At 39.1% G+C, this 17,500-nt stretch overlaps 1 protein-coding gene and 3 non-coding genes across 5 annotated transcripts in view; 1 reads left to right on the top strand and 3 right to left on the bottom strand.

The window, feature by feature from the left end:
- Window positions 1-3,366, top strand: part of LOC119595141 (methyltransferase-like 26) — a 7,792-nt gene extending 4,426 nt beyond the window's left edge. For both annotated transcript variants that reach the window (XM_037944314.1, XM_037944313.1), the window contains exons 3-4: window positions 142-360; window positions 1,719-3,366. In XM_037944314.1, the coding sequence (XP_037800242.1) occupies window positions 142-360; window positions 1,719-1,853 (354 nt within the window). In that variant the 3' untranslated portion in view covers window positions 1,854-3,366. The remainder of the gene's footprint in view (window positions 1-141; window positions 361-1,718) is intronic.
- A 3,895-nt stretch (window positions 3,367-7,261) lies between these two features.
- Window positions 7,262-7,402, bottom strand: LOC119595359. The gene has a single exon (XR_005230702.1). It is a non-coding gene; the product is annotated as a U4 spliceosomal RNA (small nuclear RNA).
- A 1,308-nt stretch (window positions 7,403-8,710) lies between these two features.
- Window positions 8,711-8,851, bottom strand: LOC119595358. Its single transcript, XR_005230701.1, has one exon. It is a non-coding gene; the product is annotated as a U4 spliceosomal RNA (small nuclear RNA).
- A 7,642-nt stretch (window positions 8,852-16,493) lies between these two features.
- Window positions 16,494-16,634, bottom strand: LOC119595360. The gene has a single exon (XR_005230703.1). It is a non-coding gene; the product is annotated as a U4 spliceosomal RNA (small nuclear RNA).
- Window positions 16,635-17,500: the final 866 nt, after the last annotated feature.

The following is a 17,500-nucleotide window of genomic DNA, read 5'->3' as shown; positions in this document are numbered from 1 at the left end:
TCCCCCTTCCCTTCCTCCTCCTCCTCCTCCACCTCCACCTCCACCTCCCCCTCTCCTTCCTCCTCCTTCCCCTCCCCTCCCTTCCTCCTCCTTCCTCCTCCTCCTGTTTACAGCATCTGAACAGTGCTCCCCCTTTTGCAGCCTCTGAGTGAATGGACACCTCCGATTGCAGAGAAATCTATCAACATGATGGTCAACATAAACATGGTACATATCTCGCCATGGGCATGTACAGAGGGCCTCTTTGCAGCAGCTGGTAAACTCCTTAAGCCTGGTGGCATTTTGGTCACTTATGGCCCGTACTCAATCCATGGTGAAATCACACCCGAGAGTAATGTGAACTTCAATGCATCACTGAAGGTATTTTTTCTTTCTCTCTTTCTTTCTTTGTTTCTATACTGTAAATGTAAGCTTGCATTTATAGATACACACTATCATCATACTCTGTGTATACTCAGATTACAGAAGAATAGTTATCACTGAAAATGTAGCTCTGCAAGTGCTTAGCTGCAAAGGAGTCAGTTAGTAGACCTTGTGACCTCACCTGACTTCACCTTTCCTTGAGTTTGCAGGGTTTTTCTTTCGTTCCTTCTTTCTTTTTCTTTTTCTTTTCTTTTTCTTTTTTTAATATTATCAGTATTGATGCTGTTATTTTTACAATGGACATTATAATTATTATTTTATTGACAGTCTTAGTTTTATACTTTATTTTCTCTCATATTCTCTGTTTTATAGTATGTTGCATAATTCAGGGTGTAAAAATATCTTGCTAGAATTAATTTTGGGGCTATCTTCACCAAGATATGTTACCCTATAATTTGGTTAAACTTTTTTCAGACTCATTCCATCATCAATAAATAGTGTTCATAACTTCTTTGGTAGCTTGGGAGAACAACTTTTTACCTATAATGTGGGCCTATTTCAAATGACATATAGCATATCACTCAACAGATTGTATAGGTTATCACTTCTCCCTGTATGCAAGAAAGAGATGGATTTTTAATTACTCGTAGCAAAAGGGAGCCTCAAAGTCCCAAACATGGGATGAGTATTAAAGCCCTTTATCTTGCAGACCCATTGGGTGCAAGAATCCAGTCTCATAATATTCTCAATATTTGTCTTAATTTTCATGTATGCTTGTCATTCATTGTGTAATGATTTTAATGACATTGCATTCGTTGCCTACCCATCTTGGAATCCTTTGTTTTCATTGCCATTTTCATTTTGTTGTATATTCTTAAATCTCCTCTAATGGTTTGCAGTTCTGAATCATTGATGTCCTTCATTTTCTCTGTTTCCTTCATTAGATTATCAATTTTGGTGTCATTTTTCCCCCCTTGAGGAGCCATCTGTGTCTAGACATTTCACAAAACAATGCTAAAGCAAACATTTTCCCAGCAGCACTTGTTTACCTATTGTTTATTGTTGATTGAATATATAAGTCAGTGTTCACAGATTCCAGGTTAGAAAATTTGTATTTGAGTTCAGAAGGAAAGTGTGATTCTTTTAGCTTATCACAGTTAATCTGAGTCCATGACTCAGTGCAGTAATGATAATAATAAATAACATTTTGGTATTTATGTCTTTTTTTTTTTTTTTTTTTTTTCATAATATTCAGTTTTCCTGCATCACCAATCACAGCTGACAGGAATAGGATCCTGAGCATGGAAATAGCAGCCTCCCTGGAGCCTTATTATCACTCTTGTCTTTCTCCTCAGGAGCAAAACTTTGAATGGGGCCTTCGAGATGTAGATGAGCTGGAGAAAGAAGCAAAGAAAAATGGACTTGTGTTTGATGCAATGTTTGATATGCCGGCAAACAACAAAACTCTCATATGGCAGAAGAATGAATAGAGCTCGCACACAATTCAGGTCACTTTACAGGTGCTTTGATGCCTTGGTAAAATAAACACTTATTGTGTGGAGTTGCATGTTGCAAGTATTTCTTTTTGCTTATCATGACTAAAGCAACCAAATTGTAATCATCACATCATGCAATTGTAGAGGGATCTTTAAGGTTTACATGCACAAATTTCACAGCCAGTATGCACTTCTACTAAGGTATGCCAAAGATGTATATGCTTTATTTTTTACATGCAAATTAGAATAAATGTTATTAACAGTGTCAGAAAATGAGTACTTAGCTACTTTGATCGGTACTTAAAAGTAAAAATATGAAGGCAATTTAACAAAAGAAATGTGTGCCTTATATCGTAGGTTATGTTAATATGCAAATAAGTTATAAATATTAAAGGATTACTCAAATGTATATCTGCAAGAATTAGATTTTATACTAGTTTTGATATGCTGACAAGACAAGGAAGTTTTCAGCTCCAAATCTTATTTATTTCAAGACCAATTCCTTATATAATGTTGTTTTGAATTTGTAGCAGAATATGAAACACATGACTTTCCAGTCTTCCCAATACTGCAACCGAGTGATCTTGACAGCACCTTGTTCTTTTGATATGTTTTTATACATTTATGCACATTCCAGAGTACATCTGTGTTTGTCTTACAATAGGAAGAATTTATTTCTTCTAATTACTGTTCTGTGATTGAAATAAATCCAAATAATCTGTTGTTTCTTGTATTTTTTTTTGTTTGTTTGTTTTACCAGGTTTATGTAATAATTCAGTTTCAATAATAGGAAATGAAGGAGTAAGAAACACATGTTTTTATATATTTTTATAACTTGTAAATTATGGTTGTGAATCCTCACATATGAATAAAAAGGATATTAGAAAGCCAAAATTAAGTGAAAAGTTGTATACATAATAGTGGTTTACCTAAAATACTTGTACTTCATTTTCTGTCCTATCATAAAGAAATCTGCTCTGTTTAGCAAAGATTGTTCAATCCGTGTTCAGATGAAGAGAGAAAAGTGGACTGTAATCTTCACAGTAAACATTGTAACAGTTGTTGAGAAAGAAACATTTCCACAAGACCAATTGTCAAGTGCTTAACATTCTGGTTATACAATATTCTTTTGATACATGATTCCAAGGAAATATTGTATAATCAAAATGATCAACTAATTCATCTTGGAATGATATGTTCTCTTTCATCCTTTCTCAATAAAAGTACACATCACGTTCGCATTTTAACACCTTTTCAAGTACAGTTCTTTTACTGTATGTGCATTTAGTAATATGATAGATGTGGAAAGGTCTTGAGTTCTTGGTATCATTCAACCACTGGAAAAGGCTAACTATACTGGTCCATCATGGCTTGCAAGAATATATATATAAGCACATTTCACTTTATTTTCCCATCATTCTATAATCTGAGAGCAGCTATGTGAACACCCTTTATAATGGTGACATGCAGTTGGCACCTCGTAATAAATAAAGATGATATTTTGTGTCGTGCTTTTATTATTTGTCTCATTACCTTCTTATGAAAAGATCAGTCTTTAGAGAGAAGCCTACAATATAGAACAAAGTATTAAAACAAAAATTGTGCAGAAGAGACATCAAACTATAGTTGTTCTTTTTATCAAGGTGAAGATGTCTGTATAACATTGGTAAAAATTATTTTAAATATAACAATCAAGTCATGTATAAATAATAATAATCACGTCAGCTTGTCATCAATCCTCACAAACATGAAGTGCATCTTTACTGTCATTCAAAAAATTAATATAATCAGTACAACCTATGACAAGGAGACATTTATATTCATAATCTGGAATGTTTCAGCTAGCAGATTTGTCTGTATTAACCATGCAGGATGAATTGATTTTTTTTTTCTACATTTGCCCCAATATTGTATGAAGAACTATAGGGTGTTAGTGTAGATATTTACTCTTGACTTATATGCAAACTGAGTAAGCTTATGTATCTAAATGCAATTGGAAATGTTGAGACAAAGGAGACCTCATGTCACTGGGTGCGAAAGGAATCCCAGACAGTATGATAAAAATCCTACAGCAGAAAATTGGAAAATATCAGGTGACAGCATACTACAGTAGCAAAAATATATACATATTTCTATATAAAGAAAAAAAGGCAAAGGAAACAAAGAAACTATGGGGAACAAGGAGATATTTACACTGGTATTAACACAAGAAAACAAGTTCTAAGACAAAAAAAATACGAACATGGAAAAAATGCAAAAACTGCGAATTCCCAGTTCAAGGAAACAAAATATAATAGTAAAGAGGAAATTAAAGATAACAATCCACCTCCCATCTTTTGTTCGTTGTTGTGGGAGGGCTTAGGAAACCGAGACTGAGGCTTAATGTATGGGATCAAGTCTGCCTTGGACCTCCCCTCATCAAATTTTGCATGGTCATTCCCCCCACCCCACCTTTCTTTTTCCTACTTTTCTTCACCCCCCTCTTCTGTTTGCCGGGCCATAAGTGAAAGGCCAGAACTTCGCAAATCTCAAGCAAGCAAGCCCTCTTCTGTCCACTTATCCTAATCGTTAACTCATTTTTGACCCTTTTTGGCTCCCCACCCACTATCTTTTCTTTTAATATCGCTAATGCTTGGGCTTTGACCACAAGCCACTAACGTTGCAAATTTACTATACCACTAATGACCATATGATTTGACAGTCATAAAGACAATTTAAGAAAGGAAATACTATTGGCCCTAAACGCCCAAGTTGCAATCTCCAGCGTGACATAAGACAGCAGTTTATTACGAAAGAGCTAAACTAGAAAATTGGGCTAAACTTGCTACAGGAGGGTTCACGTGTGTACGAACACTGTGGCTTGCGTGTACCTATGCTGGCGGTGCGCTTCTTCGAATAGATCTGGGTGAGATTTTGTTTGTCAGTACGGGAGATTACGGTGTATCGTATCGTGTGCGCGTGCGTGTGCGTATTCGTGTGCGCGTGCGTGTGCGTGTTCGTGTGCTTGTGCGTGTGCGTGTGCGTATGCGTGTGTGTGCGTGTGGGTGCGTGCGTGTGCGTGCGTGTGTGTGTGCGTGTGTGTGTGCTGTGTGCGTGTGGTGTGGTGTGTGTGTTGTGCGTGGCGTCGTGTGTGTGTGCGTGTGTCGTGTGCGTGTGCGTGTGGTGTGTGTGTGTGTGTGTGTATGTATGTATATGTATGTATGTATGTATGTATGTATGTATGTATGTATATATATATATCTATATATGTATATATAAATACATATCTATATAATCAAATATATGTATATGTATGTCTACATATGTATACCAATATATATATATATATATATATATATATATATATATATATATATATATAGAGAGAGAGAGAGAGAGAGAGAGAGAGAGAGAGAGAGAGAGAGAGAGAGAGAGAGAGAGAGAGAGAGAAATAGTTCCATATGGAGCTTTGTTAGCGTTCCGACTCGTTCGACTCTTTACTTATTCCGATACAAGAGTCGAAATGCGTTCCTCTGAGGGAAAGACTGCCGTTGAATTCTTAAGTGTTGATAACTTTTCTCTGTCGGCCTACAGTGTCCAGGAGAGGATCTCGGTGGGCAAATAAAAGGATTATCTACTTACATTTCGAGCTCAACGTGACAATTCAGCTGACGCCTATAGAGGTAATCAACATATCAACTAAGCTTTCTAGCTCACGATTACACTTACGTAATAATACCGAAACTACGCAAAATATCTAACACGTGTGGACACAAGAGCAAGCCTTATCGTCACTTAACATGTGCGAAAAGAAAAAGAAAAGAAAGAAAAAAGTGAAAAAAAACAGGAAAGCTCTTTCGATCTCATCGCTGAGGGCTGACTCGTAGCTTATCCCACCTGGAGGAGCGATCTCCCTGCCGCTTGATAGGACAACTCTCAGGAGGCGTGGAAGCATCGGGAAATGGGTCGTCATTTCATAAAATTCGTCTCCGACTCCCAGGAATTCCACACTTAGCGTGGGTAAGTCCTCACTGTCGTTTCAGGCGAAAACAAAAGTCGTTTTTTTTTAATATTTGGGATAACTGTTATTCTCTTAAACTATCCTATTGTTACGCCGACCGCCTCGTTTCTCTGCCACCAACACAAGGCAGGCTAGGCAGACGGCGTGCTATTCACAGGGTCGTGAACACTGAACAGCTCCAAGAGGCACCGAGCACCACAGCGTCCCAGAACACCACGAGGGGAAACGCCACCTGGAGAGGCAGGGCACGAAATAAACACAGAATGACAGTCTTTCCTTTATTAACACAAGTTATTTACCCGTACACTTTTCTATAGGCACAATACTGGGGGAAACCAGCATGTCACACTGCACGATACAGCTTATAACAGGGCAACACAAAGTTATATCAGGTCACTAGGCACACACGAGGTCTTAACAGGAGCAGCACCCAACTCCGTCTCTCTTGGCTTGTTCCTCCACTCCTCCGCTCACAGCCAGTTGCGTCATGTTTGCCCAGGTCCCTTCATGTTAACACATGTCCAGGTCATCCTTTTCATGTTAACACATGTTTCGCACAGAGACAAAGACCCACTGGCGTAGCACTATTATTACTAATTTCCATTACTACCAAAAACTTGGGCAACATATCAGGAAAAGCAAGTAGCGGCTGTTGTGTTACTCGCGCATTCTTGTAAAATCCGCTTTCCATTCCCAAATCCTTTCTCCTCATTTCTGTCAAGACTCTATGTATGTTAACCTATCTGCTACGGGTTCACTTACTGTTCACTGTAGTATTGTAGTTAATATTATGGTACAGATAGCCCCACAGCAAGTCAGTCACCGAAGGATCAAATAGTAGGTTATACGTAATCAGATTTTTTCCATTCCTTGAATTTTCGAGGAAAATATTTTGTAATGATGCGAAAATCGTTACTGTTACCACTGGTATTTTGATTATGTTATTTAACAATCCATTACATCCCATTCTGGAAATCCGCAAATAGCACCTTCCTTACCCAGAGGTTTCGCCCCGAAGCCGCACCCTATCGCTATATTTAGAATATGTCGTTAATGACTTTAAATGTTAACGCGGCAGAATTTTTTCAGTGAATAATTAAAAGTCAACCTTAAAAATTATATGCAGCTAACAATTGTCACTATGAAAGGTCTGCATTTTTCAATCTATTCATAATCATTCTCTAATATATAATGGTTATGAAGAGTAGAGTGAATGTGAAGTATTTTCCAATGATTTACTTTTTATCATTATTATTATATTTATCATTATATTGCGTGAAGCCTGCAGGCATACAAGTCCAAGGCTTTTTATCTTCCCCGATGAAGAAATTTTTCGATATAAGCTTGAAACGTCTTTTGTTCCAAACTTTATCGCATAGTGTTACATAGGAGTGATTAGCAGCCCGAAATCGGGCTATCAAAAATTGCCGTAGCCGTCGGTCTTTCACGACGTCCAGGCGGGGTATTGGTTAAAGTTTTCAACTAGCAATAATCGCACCTCGGTTTTACCTCATTGGTTACGATACTGCCACTGCGCAAAGCTAACTATTGGTAACTGTTTAACGACCCAACTTGCTGTTACTGAGGACTTGAGTCATACGATTGCGAAGCAACAATTTTGGAACCTACGCAAAAATATTTGAATAAACGTGTGATTTCATTTTTCTGCGTCATGTCTAAGGTCTAAGGGCATGAATCAGATTTTAAGAAAATTTCATTCCATAAGTTTAAGTTCAAGATAATGTTCATTGACGAAAAATGATACGCTTCCTAAAGCTGTAACTGACGGTTATAACGCTAACAATACAAAGATAAATATGAATTTTAAATGCTTTTTCTTCTAGGTTCCAGAATACAAATATTTAAAAAGTATATATTTGGTGACTTGGTACTTGTGGAACCATATGTGTAACCAACATTAATAATACAGAATCAAAGAGTATAAGACATTCAGTACCAACACAAGCTATTCATCCACTAGGCATTTTCAGACATTTCTGCTGCTGATGTTTTAAATTAAAATTTGTTCCTTTTAAACTGTAAAAGATTATCCAAATATAATAAAATTCGTTGCTGGAGACATCAACGCCGCACATCCCCTGGCCTTGGTATACCAATCGGGGTCATTTCAGCTTTTTCTTAGGGGGGGGGGGCAGCGGAAGGTAGGCGAGCGAAGGGAACAAATTTTTAGAAAAAAAAAAATTCTAATGGCATTTTAAGCTATAGCCGCACCTATGTTGGTGTAATTTAGTATAAAAAGGTAACAAAAATTATGGTCCTGGGGGGAGGGCAATCCAGACCTTAAGGAGCTACCAGTTAAAAGTTTAAAATGTGTCAACCTCACACTGAAATAAAAAAGCAAAGAATAAATAAGTCACAATAAAAAGTTTTATGTGTTATTTTCAACACGTTTATAGCTGATGTTTTAATGCTTCATGAAAGCGAAATAAAAATGTTTCGTGCAGCACGATACTGTAAAATCTATTGACGATACATCTGGCAGCGAAGTTCAGACTAAGCCCTTTTTTCAACGTTAAGTAAGGCCGGAGTCAGGTATTGGGAACTAGTTGTTTTGGATACTAAATAATTTCTCTCTGATACACAATGATAATGGAGAGTTGGATGAACTCAGTGAAGTGTTTACAAAATGGTAACTTTTCGCAGCTGACAATTTTGTTTATGTTCTCTAAATGATTATACTGTGAAACACGAAAGGCACATCCAGTCAATTTTCCACAAATGATCTCATCAGAGGTTTTTACATCGTTCGATGATGAACTTCATAACCAACCTGAATCTCTTCAGATAGCATTGATTACCACGTTATCTTAAAATTTATAGAGTTAAGCAGCCCGAAATCGGGCTATCAAAAATTGCCGTAGCCGTCGGTCTTTCACGACGTCCAGGCGGGGTATTGGTTAAAGTTTTCAACTAGCAATAATCGCACCTCGGTTTTACCTCATTGGTTACGATACTGCCACTGCGCAAAGCTAGATACTTATAATTAGTTAGAGACCCAACCGGCTGTTACTGAAGACTTGAGACACGTGATTCTAAAGCAACAATTTTTTTGAATGCTGTACAGAAAATATTTGAACAAATGTGTGATTTCATATTTCATCGTTGTGTCTATGTGCATGAATCAGATTTAATTAAAATTTCATTATATATGATCAAGCCCAAGATATTCTTCATTGGCAAAAAATTATATGCGTCCGAAAGCTGTAACTGACGGTATAACACTATTAAGAATTTCAGTTATCTTTCTCTCTCTACATACAAATAATTTCCCGTGGCCTAAAGTTGTCTATAGACATATAAAACCTGTCGCTTGATTCTCTTTACGACACATGCGCTGTGCCAAACGCTTGGCTTCACCCTATTCCTGGGAATCCACAGACGTTTAGTTTGTTTTTTATTCTATCGTTTTTTTCTACACCGTTACACACTACTTTAGGTTTCTGCATATTGCAAAATTGCAGGCAATATAATAAACAAGCTTAGATTATCTGCTGAGTGTCATTATTTCTATGACATGTATGAAAATGAGAAAAATTATGACCTAGTAAACAACGCCGCAAACCTTTTTTTATCGAACTTTCCAGTTTTGAAGATATCACTATTACTGCTCTGTACGAATTACATCTAGTAACGCTGTGACATTTCTGTTTTGTATTAATTGTTAGATGATATTTAACTGGTTTTCATGCGTGTTCGTTCATTTTTGCCACAGAATGACTCCACCCCAAAAGCACAGCCCCGCCCCCTCGATTCCTGTCGCAAAAAAGTGTCGTGATGGTGAAAAGGAATAGATATAAATATAAATACAAAATACCTTTTCTTCTAGATGCCAGAATACAAGTACTCAAAACAGTATGTTTATATACAATTCAAATACATATATATTTGTATTTGATCCACTTCTAATAGTGACGAAGCATGCATAACCAACAGCCGGGCCATAAGTGAAAGGCCCGGGCGAAGCCAGAACTTCGCAAATCTCAAGCAAGCAAGCATAACCAACATTCGACTCGTGGTCGAATCTTTGATGAGCGAACACCTTGTTAACGCAGTAACAATAAATACTAAGTCTTGTGCCACAAGAGCTACCCTGGAGCCCGGGGCCTCTCGTCTCGCTTGACATTGTTGTTCCTGAGTTCATTTAACGTAAATAAAAGTAAAGTAAATCCTGTAATTACAGAACATTTGTGCTTTGCCAGCACCTTCAGTGCTTTGTTTTTGCAGGTGACACGAGGCTACAGTAGCCGTAGTCAGCACCCCACCTCAGACCCGCAGCTCTCTTCTACACCAGGGTAGCCCTTTGGGCTTTGACCCCTGGGTAGGGAGGCCCAGTAGTCTGGGGCGTCCTTTGGGCGCACTTTTTCTTCCTCTAAATTTTTTCACCTTAATGTGACTTTCCTGAGCCTACCGGAGTTCCTCGGGAGCTCCCGTATTCGCTTGGGGGGTGGGCATCTACTTACCGTCCTTCGCCTAGGCAAGTTCGGCGGTAGGGAAGTGTCCCACACATAACTCGATCCCTCGCTGTGGTACTGGAGAACGCAACCAGGCTTCCACTGGGGGGGGGGGGGTAGAGGACAAATAAACTGCCTTACTCTCTTAGCTATTGCTGTTAGGTTGATACCAAAAGTTAAGAGCCTTTGATCCCTTCAGGACAACAATTTTGAGCAAAGGGGTCGGACCTGGTCCGATGCCCAGTATGGATGACACCCCGGCTACCCCTTCTCCTCCTCAAGGAGGAGGGGCGACTTATGACCACTCTGAGACAAACTAGACCCTGAACAACGGAACTACCACTAACGACAAAACGAGAAGACCACTTTTCAAAATCCCAACAGAGAATGCGAGGTTCGCGAATGTAAAATGCGTGAATGAAAATCAATCGCTTCTGAACGTAAACCCCTTCATCATCAAAAAGGTCCTTGATGGTCAAGTGGACGGCGATTTTGATTTTGTCAAAAAATTGCGAGATGGAAGCCTCCTTGTTAAAGTACAATACAACTCCCAGATTAAGGATTTACTTAAGCTGACGCAAATTCATGATCTTCGAGTTAAAGTAACTATTCCTATTGGCCCAAATACCTGTAAGGGAGTAATCTTTCACAGGGATTTGAGGACGATGGAAGAAAGTGAAATTCTTGAGAGCATGAAGGACCAAGACGTAGTGGACGTTCATTGTATGACCAAAAAGGACGGGAATGTGCGAACGAAAACTGGACTGTTTTTTGACCTTTGCTTTGAATAAAATTCCAGAATATGTCAATGTCGGTTATGAACGTGTACAAGTAAGACCTTATGTCCAAAAGCCAATGCATTGTAATAGATGCCAAAAATTCGGACACACCTCATTAAGATGTATTGATAAAGACTCGAGTAAATTTGTATGCCGGAAATGTGCTGAAGCCCATGACACCATTACATGTACTAGCCAGATTTCCAAATGTGCTAATTGTGGAGGTCCCCATCAGTCAGGATCTGCTGAGTGTAGCATCCTGAAGGAGACCGAGACATTAGCATATCTGAGAAAGCACGAAGTTAGTTATACTGAAGCTAAGAGGAAAGTGGAAAGTTTGACACACAAACCTGATACTTCCTATGCTGAAGCAGTAACTAACACCACCCCTAGTGCAAGTAATGTCAGTCAACAGCTTGCAGCTAAGGATAAAGAAATTGCTGAACTTAAACAGACAGTTAAAGAATTAAATATTAAAGTATATCACCTGACCAAATTGGTTGATCAAATGACTGCAACAACCCAGTCTAAACATCATAAGGAGGATGATACTGAATCACAGTCCGGAGCGCACCTTCCCGTCCGGGCTACTCCTGTGAGGACTTCGTCTGGCTCGCGATCGGCTTCTCGTGAGAGAAGCAGATCGCAATCTGTCAGTCGTCTCCCTCGCCAGGAGGTGCAGGACATGGAGGTTTCTGTCTCCAAACCATCCCGAGAGAGGTCCCCGGGAAGCGAGGGAGAGGAGGCGTCTCCCTCCCAAAAAAAGAAGAAAAAATCTGGTGGACAAGGCACTTCCAAACCCCATAAAACGTAATCTTCGCGTCGACTATTATACAATGGAACTGTCGAAGTCTTAGATCTAAAGTAAATGACCTTAAATTATTAGCCTCGTCCTATGCTCCCGATATTATAGTTCTCCAAGAAACGCATTTAACACACCTCGTCTCTGACGAGGTCGTTTCGCTGAGGAACTACCATTTATGTCGGAAGGATCGTGAGGGTAGGGGTGGAGACGGAGTCGCCATGTACATCCACCAAAGCCTCCCTTTTACAGAAGTGACTATTGATTCTACTTTGGAGTTTGTCGCATGCAAAGTAAAAATTAATGGCACGTATCTGGCTATATGTTCACTTTATTGTCCCCCTGATGCAGTGATAGCCTATGATGAGCTCTTTGCTCTTCAGGAACGTCTGCCACAAAATAAAGTAATTTTAGCTGATTTTAATGCTCATCATACGTTATGGGGTTCCCTGCGGGTGGATGGTAGAGGTGAGCAAGTAGTTAAGTTGATTAATGAGTCTGATTTAGTCCTTCTGAATGATGGTAGTCCGACGCGGGTGGACGATAATACCGGTAATTTGAGCTTTATTGACCTATCACTGGTCTCTTCATCAATAGCAGCCAAGTGCCTGTGGCACACCATTGACGACTCATTGGGAAGCGATCATCTTCCTATTTTGATTAAATATTCATGCGACACAGTGAGAACGCCTTCAGCGCCTAAATTTAACGTAAAAAGAGCAGACTGGGTCGCCTTCACAAGGAGCGTCAAGCTCGAACTTGTTGGAGAAACCATTGATGATAAAGTAAACAATATTCAGAATTCGATTATAGAAGCAGCATTGCTATCCATTCCTAAAACTTCGACAGATAGCGTTAAGCATAGAGTTCCATGGTGGACACTAGATTGCCGCAGGGCGCTGTGCCGACGCAATAAGGCCTACAGGCCTTTCAAAAATAACATCACTAATGAGAACTTTTGCAATTACAAACAAGCAAGCTAGGGCTCGTAGAGTAATAAGACAAGCAAAAAGAGACTCCTGGCGGAGCTTTGTCTCTACAATAAACAGCAACACCAAAATATCAGAGGTTTGGTCCACTATCAATAAAATCAATAAGAAAAAATCATCTTTTAAAATCAATAACATCACTGAAGAGGGCAATAATTTCGATTCACCTAGAGACATTGCTAATGCACTCGCCAGGCAGTTCTCTCATACAAGCAGCTCAGCTAATTACCATCCCACCTTCCTGACCATCAAGGAAGAGGCTGAGCTGCAACCAATTCACTTTGCCACAGGAGATGACTTTGATTACAATAAAGATCTAACAATGGATGAGCTTGTCCGAGCCCTAGAAGCCTGTAGAGGAACATCCCCAGGCCCCGATGAGATTCGATATGAGATGATGAAGCATCTTAATCATGATGACATGATTAAGTTGCTAGAAGTGTACAATGAAATTTGGAAAAGTCACACTTTTCCAAACTCATGGCACTTCGCCCACATCATTCCCATATTGAAAGGAGGGGTAATCCCAGACTTGCCATCTCCTACCGCCCAATTGCGTTGACAAGTTGCTTATGCAAGGTCATGGAACGAATTGTTAACAGTAGGCTATTGCATTTTTTAAATTCCAGTAATTTACTAGTTGACGAGCAGTGCGGCTTCCGCAAGGGACGCCAAACTCTCGATCAGCTAGTAAAGCTGGACAGTCATATTCAAGAGGCCATTGCCAAAAAAGATTTTTTGATTTCAGTATTTTTAGATATAGAAAAAGCCTACGACATGACATGGCGATATGGCCTACTCAGAAAACTTTATGCTTTTGGATTACGTGGAAACTTGCCTTGTTTTATTCAAAATTTCATTTCTGACAGAACTTTTGCTGTCAAATTATTTTCCGACAATGTCACTTTTTCGGAGATTTTTGTCCAGGCAAACGGGTTCCCACAAGGAAGTATTTTGTCACCAACATTATTTCTATGTATGATCAATGACATCTTACCAGCTCCTCCTCGGAATCTTAAATACTCACTGTACGCTGATGATTGTGCATTATGGCATTCCAGCAATAATGCAGAATTCTCAGCAAATCACATCCAATTGGCACTGGATATGATTCATAACTGGGGCCTCCAGTGGGGTTTTAAGTTTTCCATTCGAAAGAGTATTGGGGTAATTTTTTCACGTAGGAGAAAGCCGAACATCAGGCTAACTCTAGACAACCACCCAATACCTATTCAAAATTCTGCAAAGTTTCTTGGGCTACTTTTTGATAGTAGACTCAATTGGAAAGACCACATTGGTCAGTTAAAGAATAAATGTCAAAAAGCACTGAATTTATTAAAGTGCATTTCTGGTAACGAATGGGGAGCTGATAGACAGTCTTTGCTAATGGTATATAAAGCCCTGATTAGGTCTAAAGTAGATTATGGGTCAATCGTGTATGGTTCGGCATCGAGAACAAGTTTGAAAGGTTTGGATGCTGTGCAGAATGCCTGTTTGCGTGTGTGTCTTGAAGCCCTGAAGTGCACTCGGATCGAGCGTCTTGAGGTGGAGTCAGGAGTACCTCCCCTCCGACTCAGACGCGGCCAGTTAGCCTTGAGCTATGCCGCAAAGGTGGCTCGAGACCCGAGCCACCCTAATGGCAATAGTGGCATTAGGCCCTATGCCGCGAGACTCCACGACCTCGTCGAGAAAGTCGGTATAGATCTCTCTACCATCGATACCCTGGTTCAGTCAAATATAGCGCCATGGGAAACCCCCAATTATTCTATCATGGAAGCCTGGCTTCCATCAGCCAAGGCCATGGCGCCGGAGGTGGAGGTACGCCAGAGGTTCAGAGAGATCCTTGTTAAACATCTCCCTTTTTTCTTATATATACCGACGGCTCCAAGACAGATGAGTGTGTGGGTGCGGGTGTATGGTCGACTGAATGTGAACTAAAGTTCAGACTGCCGAATCATACATCGATCTTTCTTGCTGAACTTTTTGCCATTGATAAAACCATTGACTTTGCACTATCGACGACCCACGATAGAATAGTAATTTTTTCAGATTCATTAAGTTCACTTAAAGCTATTAAATCATTAGAAACCACCAAAAATGAACTACTGGGTAATATCATTCGTAAGCTACATGGTGCCAATAAATCAATCAAGCTAATATGGGTACCAGGCCACTCTGGTATCCATGGCAATGAGCAGGCTGACAAACTAGCCGGGTCAACTGGTGATCTGGACCTTAGCATAGTCCGTACAGATCTCAGGTGTTTTGTGTCTCTTATAAAAGCAAAAATTAACACACCTCACTCCCTATATTGAGAAGAACTTCCCTCCACAGTGCCTGGAGTGCCACACAAACCTTTCAATAGTACACATAATAACAACCTGCCCAAAATATAATAATAATAGAATAAATATAAAAAATTACCTTAGAAACAAAAACATTCAATTTACAACATCCAATCTTTTATCAAATGATGAAAAAATAATAAGTAAAGTAATCACTTTTCTAAGGGAGACAAAACTTTATGACCTTATATAGATTGATAGAATAAATAGGATCCATTGGCTTAATAACCTTGGCCACATGCCGCTGGTTGATAGCCAAGAAATCCAACAAAGAAGAAGAAGAAGAAGAACCAACATTAATAAAACAGAATTACACCGTAAATGCCATGTAATACCAACATAATGAACTAAGCTATTCGTCCACTAGCCTTTTTAGTGATTTCTGCTGCTGATGTCATTTGAAATTAAAAGTTATTCCTCTTAAATTACAAAAGATTATATAGATATAATAAAATTCTTTGCTGGAGACACCAACGCCGCACATCCCCCTGGACTGGTACGCCATGTTTGACAATCAGGGGCGTCATTTCAACTTTTTCTGGGGGGGAGGGGGCAACAGCGGGTAGGCGAGTGAAGCAAACAAAAAAATAGAAAATCTGCAATTATAGTGGCATTTTTTAACTATAATCGAACTTATGTTGGTGTAACTTAGTATATAAAAAAATAAAATTGTGGTCCTGAGGGGAGTCTTAAGGGACAGAGTCGGGAGAGGGAGGAGGAGTGCCATTTAAAAGTGTCAACCTCACACTAAAATGTAAGACAAGGAATCAATAAGTCACAATGAACGTACTTTTTTTCTAACTCATGTTCTAAATGTTTCATGAAAGCGAGATAAAAATATGTTTTATGCCGCACGATACTGTAGAATCTATTGTGCTACATCTGGCAACGAAGTTCGGACTCAGCCTTTTTTTCAACGTTAAGGCCGGAGTCACGTCTTGGTAATTAATTGTTTTAGAATACTATATGTATAATTCCCTTCTGATTGATAATAGTAAGAGTAGAGTGAACTCAGTGAAGTATTTACAAAAGTGAAACTTCGCTGTTGACAGTATTTTGTTTATTTTTTTCCTAAATAATATACTGTGTAAAACATGCAGGACACATCCAGGCCATTTTATTTTTCCACAAAACCAAAGGTTTTTACTTCGTCCGATAAAGTAATGTCATTACTATTTCGAAATTCCTGTTTCCTCCGTTCTTCGCAAGGTTTCACCCTTTACATATTAAAATAAACGACTAAGCAGCCCGAAATCGGGCTATCAAAAATTGCCGTAACCGTCGATATTTCACGACGTCCAGGCGGGGTATTGGTTAAAGTTTTCAACTAGCAATAATCGCACCTCGGTTTTACCTCATTGGTTACGATACTGCCACTGCGCAAAGCTAAATTTCTTTAATTAGGTAGAGACCCAACCGGCTGTTACTGAAGACTTGAGACACGTGATTCTAAAGCAACATTTTTTTTTTGAATGCTGTACAGAAAATATTTGAACAAATGTGTGATTTCATATTTCATCGTTGTGTCTATGTGCATGAATCAGATTTAATTAAAATTTCATTATATATGATCAAGCCCAAGATATTCTTCATTGGCAAAAAAATTATATGCGTCCGAAAGCTGTAACTGACGGTATAACACTATTAAGAGTTTCAGTTCTCTTTCTCTCTCTACATACAAATAATTTCCCATGGTCTAAAGTGTGTTTATAGACAGATAAAACTTGTCGCTTGACTCTCTTTACGACACATGCGCTGTGCCAAACGCTTGCCTCCACCCTATTCCTGGGAATCCACAGACGTTTAGTTTGTTTTTTATTCTATTGTTTTTTCAACACCGTTACACACTACTTTAGGTTTCTGCACATTGCAAAATCGCAGGTAATAGAAAATACAAGCTTTGATTATCTGCTGTGTGTCATTATTTCTATGACGTGTATGAAAATGAGAAAAATTATGACCTAGTAAACAACCCTCCTTTTTTCTTTCTTTATTTATTTATTTTCTTCACTTTTCGCTTTTGCAGATATCACTATTACTGCTTTGTACGAATTATATCTACGTAACGGTATGACTTTAGTGTTCCTTATTAATTTTTACATGATTTATAGCTTTTTCATGCGTGTTCGTTCATTTTTGCCACAGACTGGCTCCACCCCCAAAGTGCAGCCCCGCCCCCTCGATTCCTGTCGTAAAAAGTGTCGTGATGGTGAAAAGGAGTAGATATAAATGTAAATACAAAATGCCTTTTCTT

Source organism: Penaeus monodon, chromosome 35, assembly GCF_015228065.2.
Source record: "Penaeus monodon isolate SGIC_2016 chromosome 35, NSTDA_Pmon_1, whole genome shotgun sequence".
NCBI lineage: Eukaryota > Metazoa > Arthropoda > Malacostraca > Decapoda > Penaeidae > Penaeus > Penaeus monodon.
Note: the sequence above shows the minus strand (reverse complement) of the source record. Positions and strands in the feature narration are given on the sequence as shown.